Below are 17,593 nucleotides of genomic sequence, written 5' to 3' on the forward strand. Positions count from 1 at the left end.
AGCAGGGAAGGCCCACACATTTTGCCTGGGGATCTTTCCATTTCTTACATTATTATTCGGATATGCATAATTATTTTGTTGATGAACCCGTTCAGATCAATTCCAGACGGGTTGTTCGGTCTGAGCTCTTCAGACATCATCCCAATGTTGGATCTGTGTTTTTTTCCCCCGTGTGATGTGAGAAAATTGCACTTTATTTTGTGTCAAATGTTTGGTTTTTTTTAGTATTTATTTGATTGTTTTTCTACTCTATTTCTTAAACTTTTTTTATTTATGTATTAAATGTTTTTACATGTCATCAGTTAGTGAATTTATGTTTTGCTACTGAAGTGAGTTATTTATAAATTTTACATTTTAGGCTGAGGTATCTACCAAAATCCGTGTCGCGGCCCTGCGGTGTGCCGCGTTGACGCCCATTCCTGATGTCTGACGTTGTGATGTTGCTGTCGTGTCCATCTTTGTCCAAGTGTTTGATTTCTTGAGTTACAGCAACAACTTTCTCTCATTGCTGTTGTCCTTTAAAAACATCGCTACATATTTATTAGCCACTGTTGTAAAAACCAAAACAAAAAAAACAACAATGCAAAAAAAGCCCATAGTGCAGAAATGTAATAAAACGCAGAGAAAGAGATCGTTTTTAGTCTTCTTTTTGTATATTTATACGGTATTCACACCCACACACACACACACACACACACAACACACACACACACACACACACACACACACACACACACACACACACACACACACACACACACACAAAGCGTCAAAGCGCCATGTACGTTTTTGTGTGGGGAGCTTTACCATTGGTCCGCTGTTAACCAATCACAGCCCTACCAACCAGTGACGGGCCTAAACAGGAAGTGAGTGCAGCTCATTTTCTCAGATTTCCTGTTCTCGAAGAGCGAGCGGAGATTGTTTTGATCCAAAAACGAAAACAGACGAGTTAAACTCATTAAGTGGCTTGCTCGGATTAAAGGAACCACTTTGAGGATGCCCGAATGAAGGTAAAATACGAATGTCATTCATTAACAATGTCACGATAACTTCTCGGAGTTTTGTTGCGAGGAGACGGGAGTATGAACTTGGATACCTGGAACTGAAATACGACAATGCTGCATTCAAGTGCTGCTCCGATGGTTGGAAAAATCTATGTTCTACCGATTTCTTCGTGTTCGTGTCGTAATGTAGAAAACAAACGTGTTGTATTTAATTGCACAGTTTGGGTCCTGTATTTAGCTCCAATATGAAGCTTTACTAGTGATTTTTTTTTTTAACCCCAGGCTTGTTGCTGCACCCGTTACATTCCCTAAAACCACTCAAAGATTTTGCTTTAACGTTAGCTACCTGACTTGTTGTCAGGTTTATGCTAATAAAACAGTGTCTAATTACTCTAACTTACTCTAGGTTAACAGCAAGTAACGTTTACAACCTGTAAACCCATGTTACAAATAACGTGAGCAATTTATATAACAAGAAATATGTCAATTAATAGGCTTCCAAACTTTTAGCATTCAGCTAACATTTACTTTCGTCCTTAATGTTGCTGCGTAACATGACGCCACCTCGGCCTAGTCGGGAAGTTCCATTTTTCCCACAGTACTTGAATGCAGCATAACCAGCAGTTGGATGAGACGGTTTTGTTGAAAACGTTCGTAAAACATCGAGTTAAAACGAGTTATATTACATTTGTTATATCCTGTCTTTGTGTTATTAAAAGGTAGCCTACAGTTTATGCTTTTTGCACGCTGTCACTGTCGTATACTCACTTATAACTTATATAATTGTGTTGTGTTCATATTTTGGACCGACCTTATAATAGGCTTTTAAATCAGCCATAACAATATATGTAAAAATACTCAACAGATCTTTACTTTAGCTCAATTACCAAGGATATACATCATTTATGGTTCATATTTGCCATTTACCGTTGAAAATGAGTTATTTTTTTATGTTCTTCCCAGAAAATGAGCCATTATATATAATAATAATTATTTAAGCCAGCATTAAAAACGGGCCCCACAGACCTGACCAACACACGAGGGTTAAATAGTTAGCATTTAATCTGCAGTAATTAAACATATATATATATATATATATATATATATATATATATATATATATATATTATTATATATATGCTAGAACGTTGTGTGCTTTTTAAATTCATTTAAAGTAATTAATATTGTGTGGTCACACGTCAAAAAGGACAAAGGTCACCATTTTGTCCTACAGACCTTTTTTCACAGATGTAAACAAACTTTCTATGAATGGACCTAAGTGGATTTCCTGTTGCAGTGTATGTGATTGGCCATTGCTAGGCATGGCTGTTGCCTAGCAATGGAATTTCATTGCAAAGGTCTATAGCTGTCTAACCAAAAAGTTAAAGAAGTTAAATTTCATTGTTATAAGTTACCAAAACAATGGAGACATGGTTAACAGAGTTGCCAATGAGCGATGGATTTTCTGTCAGCACTGCTTGTGTAAAAAACCTGAATACTTTTCACGGGTCAACGTTAAGGTTTTTTCTTTCACGTCGGACAAGTGGAAAAAAAACTCCATCCTTCCCAAAGTCCATTTTTACTGGCCCCTATACACGATGGATGGATGGATGGATGGATGGATGGATAGATAGATAGACGGATAGATAGATAGATAGATAGATAGATAGATAGATAGATAGATATATAGACGGATGGATGGATGGATGGACAGATAGATGGATAGATAGATAGATAGATAGAGAGATAGATAGATAGAGAGATGGATGGATAGATAGATAGATAGAGAGATGGATAGAGAGATGGATAGATAGATGGATAGAGAGAGCTAGAGGGATAGATGGATAGATAGATGGATAGATAGAGAGAGAGAGAGAGCTAGAGAGATGGATAGAGAGATGGATAGAGAGATGGATAGAGAGATGGATAGAGAGATGGATAGATAGATAGATAGAGAGCTAGATAGATAGAGAGATAGATAGATGGATAGATAGATAGAGAGCTAGAGAGATGGATAGAGAGATGGATAGATAGATAGATGGATAGATAGATAGAGAGAGAGCTAGAGGGATAGATGGATAGATAGATGGATAGATAGATGGATAGATGGATAGATAGAGAGAGAGAGAGCTAGAGAGATGGATAGAGAGATGGATAGAGAGATGGATAGAGAGATGGATAGAGAGATGGATAGATGGATGGATAGATAGATAGATAGAGAGATAGATAGATGGATAGATAGATAGAGAGAGAGAGCTAGAGAGAGCTAGAGAGATGGATAGAGAGATGGATAGAGAGATGGATAGAGAGATGGATAGATAGATAGATGGATAGATGGATGGATAGATAGATAGAGAGATAGATGGATAGATGGATAGATAGAGAGCTAGATAGATAGATAGATAGATATTTATTAAGCCCCAAAAAATGGGAAATTATAGTATTATAGCAGCAAACATACATCAGTCACACAGCACAGAATATAAATGAAATACTAGGATACAATATACATACATACAATACATACATACATACATACATACATACATACATACATACATACATACATACATACATACATACATACATACAATACACATTAAATAAAAATAATAGGAATACATATATAAGAACAAATATTTGAATGATTGAAATTAGTTTTGTCGAAAGAAAAAAGCTGTGAAAAACATCAAGAGGCGTTAAAGTAAAGTCAAAAAAGCATCAAAAACCGGAATAAAAACATTGGAAAATATGTCCCAAAAAACTTAAAGTGTCCCAAAAAAAACCACAGAAAAAAGGGCGGGAAAAGAATGTCAACCCGAAAAATATCGACAAACTCAAAAACCTGGAAAGCACAAAAAAATAAAATGTCATGTGAAGTCCATTTTAAATCCTAGAGAGCCGAAGTCCCGCCCTTCTACTTCCTGTCCATGGGACCTATCTTTCTGAAAAAATATATAACGAGAGTCAATGGAGAGATAATAATTATTATTTTGGTCCGGCTCAAATTGTGCCGTGCCTTTTCACAAATGATGTGTGTAAATTAAACGTCAGATAAGCAACTTGGACTTGAAGTCCGTCTAATTACGTATTTTCCCCAAAGCATTTTACTTAACTATCCTGCGACAAATTCTTGACATGTAAAATAATTTTTTATTTTGAAAAACATCATCTGTGTGCAATCCAAGGCAGAAGATGATCAGGACCAGAAAATAGTTTCTTTCCCCATTGACCACCATTCTTTTTTTTTTTTGTTCTCTATTCAACAAGCGTTCTCTGACGGGGGGGGGGCAAGAAAACGAGGACTTAATGTACGATACGGTGATGCCTTCGGCGTAGAGCTGGGCGATATGGAGAAAATCAAATATCCCGATATTTTGGACCAAACACCTCGATATCGATAATGTAGGGTTGAGTATCGGGGCTTTCACAAAATAGTTAACCAATGATATTTTGGATAAATACTCATAACTAATGAGGATTTAATGACTAAATGGGTAAAGGCAAATAATAAAAAATGGCAGCCTGGTAAGTTCAGAAAAGGACATCACTTTACTGTAATGCCGCCTTTAAAACCAGGAAAAGACACTTGTGCCATATCACGATATCCAAAATCTAAAACGATATCTAGTCTCATATCACAGTATCGATATATAACGTTGATATATTGCCCATTCCTACTTTGGCTTTTTACTTGGCGGGGGGGGGGGTCAACACCCACTGATGACACTACTGGCATATACATACACAATACTCATGTATCTGCTCGTATTGTGAATATGTGACTACTGGATCTACCATGCTGAGGTTTTAGATAGAGCAGGCATACGTGGGTGATAAAGGGCTCGTAGCTCCGCCCCCCCCCCCTTGACATTTCTGAAATTCCTGAAGTCACAGGATGCAGTCACATGGTTTCCCTTTCTACTCACCGTCATGGAGAATTACTGACTTTACTGTGGTTTAGCAATGAAGCATCAGTCCCGGGGGAGATGTTGTGTAATGTTCCTTTAATGTCTCCGTAGGTGGACATGGAGACAAGGAGCAGTTCCTCTGGTCTCGGCCGTCCCCGGTTGTCATGAATCCCGACGCGTCCTCAGCTGGCAGCGAGGGCCCGTCCCCGACAGACGACCTAATGGACGACTGGCTCTTCCTCTCGTCTGATTCTGCCAATCCTCCGGGCCCGGCAGTGAGCCGGCAGGACCTGGAGACGGAGGACCGAGGCCAACTCAAGTCCAAGTTCATCTCAGCGTGGAACAGTGTCAAATATGGTCGGTTTCACAGTTCACTTTCATTAACGGTGTCAAATCACAACAGGAGTTATCTTAAGACACTTTACAGAGTAGGTCCGTGAGAAGAAGTGTTTTGAGGTGCTTTCTGGACATGGACGGGGATGGGGGGGAGCGGATGTGGAGTGGTGGACTGTTCCAGAGGGGGAGCATTGGCAGAAAAGGAGCTGTTGCCCAAAAGTCTGCAACCTGGTAGGGGTGTGCAAAAAAAAAAATCGATTCTTATTTGTGAATTGAATCAAGCTCTACCGATTGAAAATTGATTCATAGAATTCCAAAAATCTCATTCATATTTATTGTGTTTTTACTATCACATGGGACACGTAACTACATGTAAACACTGAGTCGTTTTTTTTGTTTTTTTAATCGAATCATCAGCCTAAAAATTTTATATCTAATCGGATCGTGCCATTTTCTGAATCGTGCACCCCTACAAACTGGTACACACTAACATGGGCTATTTTAACTGGCTACATAGTCGGCCTGCTGTTATAAAATCGCTTTAATTATTTAAAAATTTAATTTTTAAATAACTTGCTTTTTTGTTTTTTTTAAGTGACTTTGGTTCACATTTAATTTTACGAGCCGACTGCATCACAAACGCTACGACTTTCTTCTGTGTTAGAGAGTAACGTCCCAGTTAGAGAGTAACGTCCCAGTTAGGGAGTAACGTCCCAGTTAGTAACGTCCCAGTTAGTAACGTCCCAGTTAGAGAGTAACGTCCCAGTTAGAGAGTAACGTCCCAGTTAGTAACGTCCCAGTTAGAGAGTAACGTCCCACTTAGAGAGTAACGTCCCACTTAGAGAGTAACGTCCCACTTAGAGAGTAACGTCCCACTTAGAGAGTAACGTCCCAGTTAGTAACGTCCCAGTTAGAGAGTAGTAACGTCCCAAGTTAGAGAGTAGTAACGTCCCAGTTAGATAGTAGTAACGTCCCAGTTAGAGAGTAGTAACGTCCCAGTTAGAGAGTAGTAACGTCCCAGTTAGATAGTAGTAACGTCCCAGTTAGAGAGTAGTAACGTCCCAGTTAGAGAGTAGTAACGTCCCAGTTAGAGAGTAGTAACGTCCCAAGTAACGTCCCAGTTAGAGAGTAACGTCCCAGTTAGAGAGTAACGTCCCAGTTAGAGAGTAGTAACGTCCCAGTTAGAGAGTAGTAACGTCCCAGTTAGATAGTAGTAACGTCCCAGTTAGAGAGTAGTAACGTCCCAAGTAACGTCCCAGTTAGAGAGTAATGTCCCAGTTAGAGAGTAGTAACGTCCCAGTTAGAGAGTAGTAACGTCCCAAGTAACGTCCCAGTTAGAGAGTAACGTCCCAGTTAGAGAGTAGTAACGTCCCAGTTAGAGAGTAACGCCCCAGTTAGAAAGTAACGTCCCAGTTAAAGAATAACAGGGGGTCCGCGGAGGTACTGCATGGGGGTCGCGGAAGTTTTGGTTGATTTGACTTTTTTTTTATACCCCCCCCCCCCCTGCAATTTTTTCCACTAATTGAAATGTCTTTAAATACACATTAACATGAACTCAACACACTGTAGTAAACAGATAAATGGAGGCAGAAGATGTCTTTCAGTCATCAATGCATGAATATATGAACCTGTGTATTATTTGAGTATCTTAGTATTGAATGCACAATAACAAGGTACATTTACACATGGCACTATAGGACCAGTTTGATATAACACCATTTTATACAACATATATAAAAAGGGTGTCCCCGCTCCATCTCGCCATCAGTTTGGGGGTCCTTGGCCTGTAAAACGTTGAAGACCCCTGCCTTAAATGTATTCTATGTAAATCTTTACAGTGTGTTCAGGCTTTGTCCTGGAAAGTATCCAAAATATCCAGACTATGTTGTTACTGTGTGATGAGAACAGATCAGTTGGTTCTCTTTTGGTGTGTGAGATGAATCTCTTTCTCTTTCCCTTTTAATGATTCAGGCTGGTCCTTAAAGCAGAAATCCAAGTTCAGCAGGAGATGTCCAGTGATCATGTTGGGACAATCCTACGAGCTCAAGGATCATGGTGAGGCCTTAAAAGGCTCATTTGGGTATTTCTTCCATGCATTTGTGTCCTTAAGTAACTGATCTGGGCTCAACGATCCAGTGTTAAAAAATGTAAAGTAGAGCAACGTGACGTTAACGGGCGATTGTGCACCTTCAATTTTCGTCCACTAAAAGTTCTGTTTCTGCCACTGAGAGGCTCAGATTATTATTCTTAGTGTCTGACGACGTTATGGAAAGGATCCCTACAGAGATGGACCTTTTGGTTAAGGAGTAAAATCCTTTTTGTTTAACATGAAACACCCCTCAAAATCACCGAACTCACCAGACTCCATTTAAATAAACAGTACTTTTAGCGTGTTTTCACACCTAAATGAGTGAATTATGGGTTTATTTTAAAGTGCTCATATTATGCTTTTTGACGTTTTTCCTTTTCCTTTAGTGTGTTATATATCATTTTTGTGCACGTTATAGTTTTAAAAGTGAAAAAGCCCAGATTCCACCCCAAAGGGACTTAACATCTCCAACAGAAAACAGTGTTCACAAACTGCTCCAAACAGCTCTATTATAGTCCATTCTTTACTTCAGAGACGAACGTGCGTCACTTTGTAACACACGTTATGATGCTCGCCTAGCTGCTAGCATGGCACGCCCTCATACTCTGCTTCTGACTGGCTAGTAGTCCTTACCTAGGTACTGTCAGGGCCCTCATACTCTGCTTCTGACTGGCTAGTAGTCCTTACCTAGGTACTGTCAGGACCCCTCATACTCTGCTCCTGACTGGCTAGTAGTCCTTACCTAGTACTGTCAGGGCGCCTTCGTCCTCTGCTTCTGACTGGCTAGTAGTCCTTACCTAGGTACTGTCAGGGCCCTCATACTCTGCTTCTGACTGGCTAGTAGTCCTTACCGAGGTACTGTCAGGGCCCTCATACTCTGCTTCTGACTGGCTAGTAGTCCTTACCTAGGTACTGTCAGGGCCCTCATACTCTGCTTCTGACTGCTAGTAGTCCTTACCTAGGTACTGTCAGGGCCCTCATACTCTGCTTCTGACTGGCTAGTAGTCCTTACCTAGGTACTGTCAGGGCCCTCATACTCTGCTTCTGACTGGCTAGTAGTCCTTACCTAGGTACTGTCAGGTACCCCTCTACTCTGCTCCTGACTGGCTAGTAGTCCTTACCTAGGTACTGTCAGGGTACCCTCATACTCTGCTTCTGACTGGCTAGTAGTCCTTACCTAGGTACTGTCAGGGACGCCTCATACTCTGCTTCTGACTGGCTAGTAGTCCTTACCTAGTACTGTCAGGGCCCTCATACTCTGCTTCTGACTGGCTAGTAGTCCTTACCTAGGTACTGTCAGGGCCCTCATACTCTGCTTCTGACTGGCTAGTAGTCCTTACCTAGCAACTGAGTATGTGTGACTCCCAACAAAGATTGAACAGAAGTGAGATGTCTCACTCTGTAGCTAAAACAGAGAGCTCAACACACAGGGTGAAAAGAGGAGCTGCAGCCATGTGCACTACAACACAAATATAGTGTGTTTTTAAAATTAAACCATGTAAACCTATTCTGGTGCAACCTAAAAATACAATTATGAGCCTGCAAATGAGCATAATATGTGGTCTTTAAACAAACTAGAGTGGTGATTGTTGAAACAGTGAAGTGACGAACCAAGACGACTTTTGACTGTTTTATATTGTTTTTTTGACTTTATTGAAGTGTGTTTTACGATGATAAACGTTCGGTTTATTTAAATGGAGTTTAGTGATGATTTTGGGGCTGTTCTGGTTAAACAAAAAAGTCTTTCTCTGTAGGGATCCTTATATAATATATAACATAATATATACATATATACATTATAATGTCGGAAACAAACAGCTGTACCTCCTGACATAGTCTCTTTCATGTGATTCTAAACCCAAGGCAGGGGGGAGATTTATTTAATTCCAGTTGTGTCCCTGTTTCAGAGGAGAGGGAGCGTTTCCGCCGCTCCTTCGCGTCCCTGCTGTGGTTGACGTACAGACGGGGTTTCCCTCAGCTGGCGGGCTGCTCCCTGACCAGCGACAGCGGCTGGGGTTGTGTTCTACGCACGGGGCAGACGCTGCTGGCCCGGGGCCTGCTCCTGCACCTGATGCCGCCAGGTGACACCACAACGCTGCCACGTCGCTGTCTGATCACAGGGGGCTTGTATCACGCCGACGCGCCGACAGTGTTGTTGCCGTTACTTAGACTTCCTGGAGGGCGCGACAGGAACTAGATTAGATTAGGACAGAGTCAGAATCAGCTTTGTTTGCCAGGTATGAGGACACATGCGAGGAGTTTTTGTTTGGAGCATCGTTGCGCTCACTGTGCTTACACATACAAAAACAACCAAAACAAAATATACACACTAATATAAACACAATATATACACACTCTAAACAGAAACAATATAGAGGCATGAGTGCAATGAAGAGTTCAATAAAAATTATTTAAATGTGGAGCATAGTGCAAAGGATACTGGGATAAATAGTATTATGTTATTATATTACAATATGAACAGTATGAACATTATGAACATAGATAATACTTTATTTATTTCCGACAGTAAAATCAAAAACAAACAAACAAACAAGTAAACACACAAACAAACAGGCAAACAGCAGGAAATGAGCAGAAGGTACAGAATGAATGTAAATTGGCTTCAAATAAAAGGTATACTACTCACTATGGCTTTAATTCTTGCCAGATTGCACATTTCCCGTTAAATCGGGCTGTCAGTAACTTATTAGGGGTGAGGGGAAAAAATTGATACACAGACGGCGAGTATCAATATATTATTATTATTATATTATTATATATGTGTTGGTCAGTTTGTCTGCTGGACAATCCTATTTTTAAGCAATAAAATCAAAGTAAGATAGCAAACCGAGTATGTTTCTTTTTAGATAAAACACATGTTGATAAGTTTCCTTTTGGGGACGTCATTTGAAATTGGGAAAGTTGGAAAAAAGGTTATAAATTGCAATATATCGCAGAATATTGCAATATGTTTAAAATCGCAATACTATTGTATCGTGGCATAAGTATGATTAGTGATGATATATCGGGAGGCGTCTGGTTATCCCCCCCCCCCCCCATAACTTATGTATTGGCCAACGCAAAATTTCACAATACCATAACAAAATAAAATATTGCATCAGTGCCCTACCAGATATCTACCAGATATTGCTCATCCTACAACCAGAATGGTGAGTGCCACAAATATTACCTATGCCTAAACGTAGCACATTCTCTCACACCACACACACACACACACACACACACACACACACACACACACACACACACACACACCACACACACACACACACACACACAACACACACACACACACACCACACACCCCACCCCCCCAGTAGTTTGATTGAAACGGCAAAAACGCAAATCTGTACCAGTTCAGCTTGCAGTATTGTATAATACTCATATTGCTGTATCTTTACATCATCTTTAGGCTGGACTTGGTCTGCCAGTCACCATGACCACCACGCGGTGAAAGACGACATGGACGTGCCCTCAGACGGCGCCGAGCGTGTGGCGGATGCAAAGGAAGGGCCCAAAAAAAGGGGCCGAAAACTGAGCCTGGGTTCCCTCCTGGACCGACCCATGGAGGCCACACACAGGAGGGTGGTGTCATGGTTTGCAGACCACCCCACCGCCCCTTTCGGGATACACCAGCTGGTGGAGTTGGGCAAAAGCTCAGGGAAGAAAGCCGGGGACTGGTACGGACCGTCCATGGCGGCACACATCCTCCGGTGAGTCCCAAAGCCGTGAGGTTCCAGTGTAATTACCCCGACCAGGGTGGGTCCAGATGTTCCATCCCACGGTCCATTTTCATTTTGTTTCAGGAAAGCCGTGGCAGCGTCCGCCGACCTTCCCAATCTAGTCGTGTACGTTGCACAAGATTGCACCAGTGAGTAATTTCGTTTTTCGCCAGATTTTCTATTTTCTGAAGGGCGAAGCAAACGCAGCTGTGCTCAGAAACGGAGAGTTTCCCCCCACAGCTGTTCAAACAACGGCCGAGGGCTTTGTGATTATTTCCAAATTCTTCTTCTGTGTTACTGAGGAAAGCTGGAATTGGGGTCTTTTACGTAGAGAGTTGGAAGTAGAGAGCAGTTTGTGAACCAAGGTCAGTTGGTGCAGACTAGGGTGTTATTTCCACTAGGGACGGGGGGGGTCACACACCACACACACACCACACACACACACACCCACACCACACACACACACACACACACACACCCACCACACAACACACACACACACCACCACTTTTTCAAATCCAGTTTGTCCCCCCCTCACTTTCAATTAATTTGATATTATTTATATATATTTTATAAAATGTCTCGTTGATCAGCCCATATTTTTAAACAATAAAGAAAGACAATAAAGAAACAATAAAGTAAGTAAAAATTTAAAGAACGTCTTTTTCTTAATCTAGTTTAGTACTATTCTTTCTGGAAGAATTATCATTATGACAAACTTCATTATTTTCTGGATTTTCTATCCTCATAGTCTCTAAACCTATGTTGAAAATGCAGCAAATGATTCTAACAGACAACTTTCTTTTTTGGCGGAGGACTCCCATGTCCCCCTGTTTTGTGTCTCACCCCACACCCCAACACACACCCACACACACACACACCACACCACCCACACACACACCACACACACACACACACACCACACCCACACACACACCACACTTCCATAGAAAGTTGGGGTTGGGACCCGGAGGGTTTCTGGTTCAAATCCCCGTATAAACCAAAGCACAGAGTGTGGACTGGTAGCTAGAGAAATGCCAGTTCACCTCCTGGGCACTGTAAAGGTGCTCTTGAGCAAGGCTCGGAACCCCCCACTCCCAACCGCTCAAGGTGGTGTGTGGGTGTGTGTGTGTGTGTTGTGTGTGGTGTGTGTGTGTGTGTGTGTGTGTGTGTGTGTGTGTGTGTGTGTGTGTGTGTGTGTGTGTGTGTGTGTGTGTGTGTGTGTGTGTGTGTGTGTGTGTGGTGTGGGGTGTGTGTGTGTGTGAGGCCCGTGTGTTTATACATGTAACAAAGTAATTTCCCCATAGGGGATCAATAAAATTATTATTATTTATTATTATTAAAATCAGAGAGAATGCAGCATCATCTGTCGTAGTAACTTACTCTGTTGGTGGTGCTCTTTTGAACTTAAATTTAGATGAACTTTAATTTTAAAACAACGTGTCCGCGTGTCTCTTCTCTTCCCTCCTATGTGTTCAGTCTACTTGGAAGACGTGAAGGGGCTGTGTGAGCGCCCCCCCCCCAGCCCTGGCGGTCCGTCATCATCCTGGTCCCCGTGCGACTCGGAGGACAGGATCTCAATCCCTCCTACATCCCCTGTGTCAAAGTAAACAATATGTAATGCAGTCACCCCAGTGTGTAAGAACCGAGCCCACAACCCACTCCTCCTTCTCTCCCGTAGAAGCTCCTGACCCTGCAGTGCTGCGTAGGAATCATCGGGGGCAAACCCAAGCACTCTTTGTTCTTCGTGGGTTTCCAGGGTATGTGCAGGGCAGTGTACGTCATAATCGCTGTGCGCAGCTGTTTGATGCCGGCTCTTTCACGCTGTCTTTTTTTTCTTTCTTTTTTTCTCTCTGGCCCTGCTGGGCTCTAAAAGAGGACCATCTGCTGTACTTGGACCCTCATTACTGCCGGCCAGCAGTGGATATCACAAAGGAGAACTTTCCCTTGGAGGTAGGAGGAAGTGGTTTTTATTCTCTTCTGCTTTCTGGTTTCTTTTGTCCGGGGACGGCTGTGCTCAGTCTCGTAAACCAGTGGTTTCTCAGGGTTTACCTTAGAGCGATATATCGGCGGGTCGATATTAGCTATTTCCCGATCTATTGGTACTGGCATTTATAATGCCCGATTTAAAAAAATAAAAAAAAAGAATGAAAAAAAAACTACTATACAATCTTTCCATGTTGTTTCTCGCAACTACGGGAGTACTTTCTTGGGAATCGTTAATAGAAATCCAGGGAAGGGTTCAATGTAAAAGTAAAAAAGCCCAAAGTCCCCCCCCCCCCCCCCCCCCAAAGGGACGTACCATCTCCAAAACGCTGTTCACAAACTGCTCCAAACAACTCTGTTGTTGTCCAGCCTTTACTTCAGAGACACGTCTAATGCTCACCTAGCTGCTAGCATAGCACGCCCTCATGACTCTGCTTCTGACTGGCTATAGTCCTTACCTAGTGTACTGTCAGGGCCCTCATACTCTGCTTCTGACTGGCTAGTAGTCCTTACCTAGGTACTGTCAGGGCCCTCATACTCTGCTTCTGACTGGCTAGTAGTCCTTACCTAGGTACTGTCAGGGCCCTCATACTCTGCTTCTGACTGGCTAGTAGTCCTTACCAAGGTACTGAGCATGTGCGACTCCCAACAAAGATTGAACAGAAGTGAGATGTCTCACTCTGTAGCTAAAACAGAGAGCTCAACACACGGTGAAAAGAGGAGCTGCAGCAATGTGCAGTACTGTCAATTTGGTGTTTTCTGAAAATTAAACCTTATATGATAAAACCTTTAAATACAATTATGAACCTGAAAAGAGGCATTATATGAGCACTTAAAGGGCTACTGGACTCGGAAGACGTTACGTCTCTCAGATCTTAATCTTTTAACCAAGTCTAGTTGCCTTTTGGGTTTAACCTTTCCCTGGATACTGTATCTATGGATGACTAAAAACCTCACAAGTATAAGTCTTGAATCAATAACATCCACGTCAGACCTTACAGGAATATTTTCCCTGAATCTAAGGAGACCTTTTCCTGATATGAAGTATTCTTTTTTTCTTTCTTCTGCTTGCAGTCGTTTCACTGTAAATATCCCAGGAAAATGTCTTTCTCTCGCATGGATCCCAGCTGCACTATAGGATTCTATGCTAAAGGCCAGAAGGAGTTTGAGTCCCTGTGCACAGCTGTTACTGAGGTATGTGATGGAGTTATTTGGGTCTCCGTTCATGGAATATTGTCATGTCATTGCCTTGTTAACATGCTGCTGTGTAGCTTTGATTTGTTTAAAAAGATCTGTGTGAATCTGTATTTATTTTGTACTTGCATAGCACAAAAAACCTGCACAGTACCTGATTCCTTGGCCTCCTGTATTGCTGCTTGGAGCTTTCTCCTGAACCATTGTATCCCAAAATTAGTCACAGAAGGCCCTCCAAGAACTTAATATTCAACCCTACTGTATAGCCTTCTACTGACTTAATGAGTACTTCTAAAGCGAGATCTATGCGTCTGAGTAAAATCCGATCCAGATCCAGTTTTTACACGCACGTGTTTGGGTTTCCGTAGCAGCCGCCGCCGTACTCACAGGCGCTTGTTGTGTTGCGTGGCTTAAATTTTACGCTGAAAAGGGCCTGTAAAACTGTAAATCCCCATTGAATCCCAATCATATGTTCCTCTTATCTGGGAAATAAGCTTGTGACCCGGTTCATCTCCCCCTAAATGTTATTTGTAGAACTGGTTAAGTGATTGGGAAAGTCTCTCAAAGGTTGTGTGTCATTTTTCAGTGTAAATTAGTTTCTTTTCTAGTTTTAAAGTTCTAGATTGGCAGGTTATATTGTTGAGTTTGCCTGCCTTGAAACTCATTATAGGTTGTATTACATTTAAATGCTTTTTAATCATTTTATTGCAAAACTAAAAAGCTTTAATTCCCCTGACGTATATGTTCAGTTTGATGCATGCTTTGCTTATAATTTAGGTAATAAATGTAGATGTACATTTTTCAGTGTGCTTTTCATGCCATTGCTATTTCAGTTATTGTATTTTTAACTCCATATATTTTGCCTTGGATCAAACTTGGGTTTTGTGTGCTGTTGAAAGGTGAAACTGTATAACCAGAATAACCAAATCTAACCTATTTTTTTGATTTCTTTACATTGTCTTAAAGAGATATGTGCAGTACTTATTCGACTCATTTTTAAGTTCAGTGTGATTCCAGTTCTTGAATGGAAATAAATGCTTCCCTTGGTGTATGTTACGACCCTTACGTTTACTGTCTAGGGGAAGCTAGGACGTAACACAAACCAACAGAAGAGAGACTAACAAGTCAAAGTACATAACAAGTATGTTTTATTACGTAAATCATATGTATTTACATCGTTTCTATACAAACATATACACACATTGATGATAAACAAAAATGGGTATTAAACAGTAACCCAACCAAAAATAGAAGCTTTAAAAACGTCAGCGTCTCCAAGGCAAAAACAACAAACAAAATCCCATACTACCTGGAAACAAAATGGCAACTGAGCTACAGATTGAGAAAACCAAAACGCACAATGCTAAACTCCCTGACTAACCACAAAACAGGAGAAAAAGGGGGGATCAAAACAAATGGCAGAGAACCCTTACCAGCTTCAGAAAACAAGTCATTCAGTTACAAATCAGACGCACCAGCAGAGAGTACTAACTACACCAACTACTCTCAGCACGACAGGAAGTTGAAAAGAGGAAGGGGGCGGTGTCTTCAACTCAGGAGCTTTTATGCAGGCCAGCTGATGACCGGATTGGTAACACCTGTGGACAATCAGGCCCTCAGGGGTGGCAAACCCGAAACACAGACAAACAACACAAAATGGCTCTCTTCCAATCAGAGGCCAGAGCAGCGTTAGAGAACGTAATAGTGTAAAAAAAAAAAAAAGGAACTGGTTAAGTCATTGCCCCCGCTGTCTCTCCCTCTCTCCCCCACCGATAGGCTCTGTCCACATCGGCGGAGACGTACCCCATGTTTATCTTCGCAGAAGGAAAGCGTCCGGTGGAGGAGCCGGCCGACGCAGCCGCTAACAACACGGCCTACATCCAGAGGAAGACGGCGCGGAGGAGAGTGGACACGAGCAGCAGCATGGACGAGTTCGTCCTGTTATGAACCGAAGACGATTATTAATCATAACTACTGAGCGCAAAAACAAACCACAGGACAAATGAAGCGGCCAGTTATCATTCACAACACTACAATGTTTTTTTTTTTATTGCTGTTTTGTTCTCGTCTGTATTTGTATTTATTGTTTTTAAGAGGAAAAACGGTGGATTGAAGGACTTTAAGAATATTTTCTATTTTGCCATCTCAGCCCAAATATACGAGGTCATGCTCTTTTTCTTTTTTACTTGATCTAGTTGAGATAATATAAAAAGAATACAAACAAGAAACAGTACTGTGAGATGCACAATCTCCCACTGTCTGTTGTGTGACAGGATGTGCTGCCTTTTAAATGGATTGGAAAATTGGATTCCTGCAAACATGTGACTCACACACATGAGAAGCAGAAAGCGTACGGCTGTACTTGAGGTCTGATGTTGTCAATGTGCACTTTCAGGAAAAATGGGAGCCTAACATACTAATAATCTATGAGCTGGATTATTTTTGCTGTTTTTTTATCTGAATAAACACTTTATGAAGAAGAGACTTCTTTGTTTTTCTGTACACCATCATGAAAATATACGGTATAGTAATATGAATACGTTTACCCACCCAGGTTAAAGTTGATTAAAAATAATCTTTTGGAAATTGATCTTAATGCCTTGATTTAAAAAAATTAGGAAAATCCAACCTTTTAAGGACACCAATTTTCTTTGTGAATAAATAATGTATCACAAATAAATTAATGTTCTTCCTTAAAAATACAGGGGGCATAAGTATACACCCCACTATGTTAAAATACAGGGGCATAAGTATACACCCCCTATGTAAAATACAGGGGCATAAGTATACACCCCCCTATGTTAAATACGGGGGCACAAGTATACACCCCCCTATGTTAAAATACAGGGGGCACAAGTATACACCCCCTATGTTAAAATCAGGGGCACAAGTATACACCCCCCTTGTTAAAACAGGGGCATAAGTATACACCCCCCTATGTTAAATACAGGGGCATAAGTATACACACCCCCTATGTTAAAATACAGGGGCATAAGTATACACCCCCCTATGTTAAAATACAGGGGCATAAGTACACCACCCCATGTTAAAATACAGGGGCATAAGTATACACCCCCTATGTTAAAATCAGGGGGCATAAGTATACACCCCCTATGTTAAATACAGGGGGCATAAGTATACCACCCCTATGTTAAAAATACAGGGGCATAAGTATACACCCCTATGTTAAAATACAGGGCACAAGTATACACCCCCTATGTTAAATTCATTAGAGGCTGGAGATGTTTATTCTTAAAGGCAAGGCAGCTTATCTGTAGAGCACATTTCAGCAACAGGGCAATTCAAGTGCTTTACACAAATCAGTTAAAC

General features: G+C 41.4%; 1 protein-coding gene across 1 annotated transcript; it reads left to right on the forward strand.

Moving 5' to 3' along the window:
* Nucleotides 1-835: 835 nt before the first annotated feature.
* Nucleotides 836-16,747, forward strand: LOC116702383 (cysteine protease ATG4D-like). Its single transcript, XM_032536567.1, is given in 12 exon segments — nt 836-1,010; nt 5,027-5,272; nt 7,223-7,306; nt 9,248-9,421; nt 10,774-11,074; nt 11,168-11,232; nt 12,563-12,592; nt 12,595-12,689; nt 12,765-12,843; nt 12,960-13,036; nt 14,144-14,263; nt 16,040-16,747. Coding segments are annotated over 11 exon segments (1,389 nt in total). The 5' UTR covers nt 836-1,010; nt 5,027-5,079; the 3' UTR covers nt 16,211-16,747.
* Nucleotides 16,748-17,593: the final 846 nt, after the last annotated feature.

Source organism: Etheostoma spectabile, chromosome 15 (genome assembly GCF_008692095.1).
Source record: "Etheostoma spectabile isolate EspeVRDwgs_2016 chromosome 15, UIUC_Espe_1.0, whole genome shotgun sequence".
NCBI lineage: Eukaryota > Metazoa > Chordata > Actinopteri > Perciformes > Percidae > Etheostoma > Etheostoma spectabile.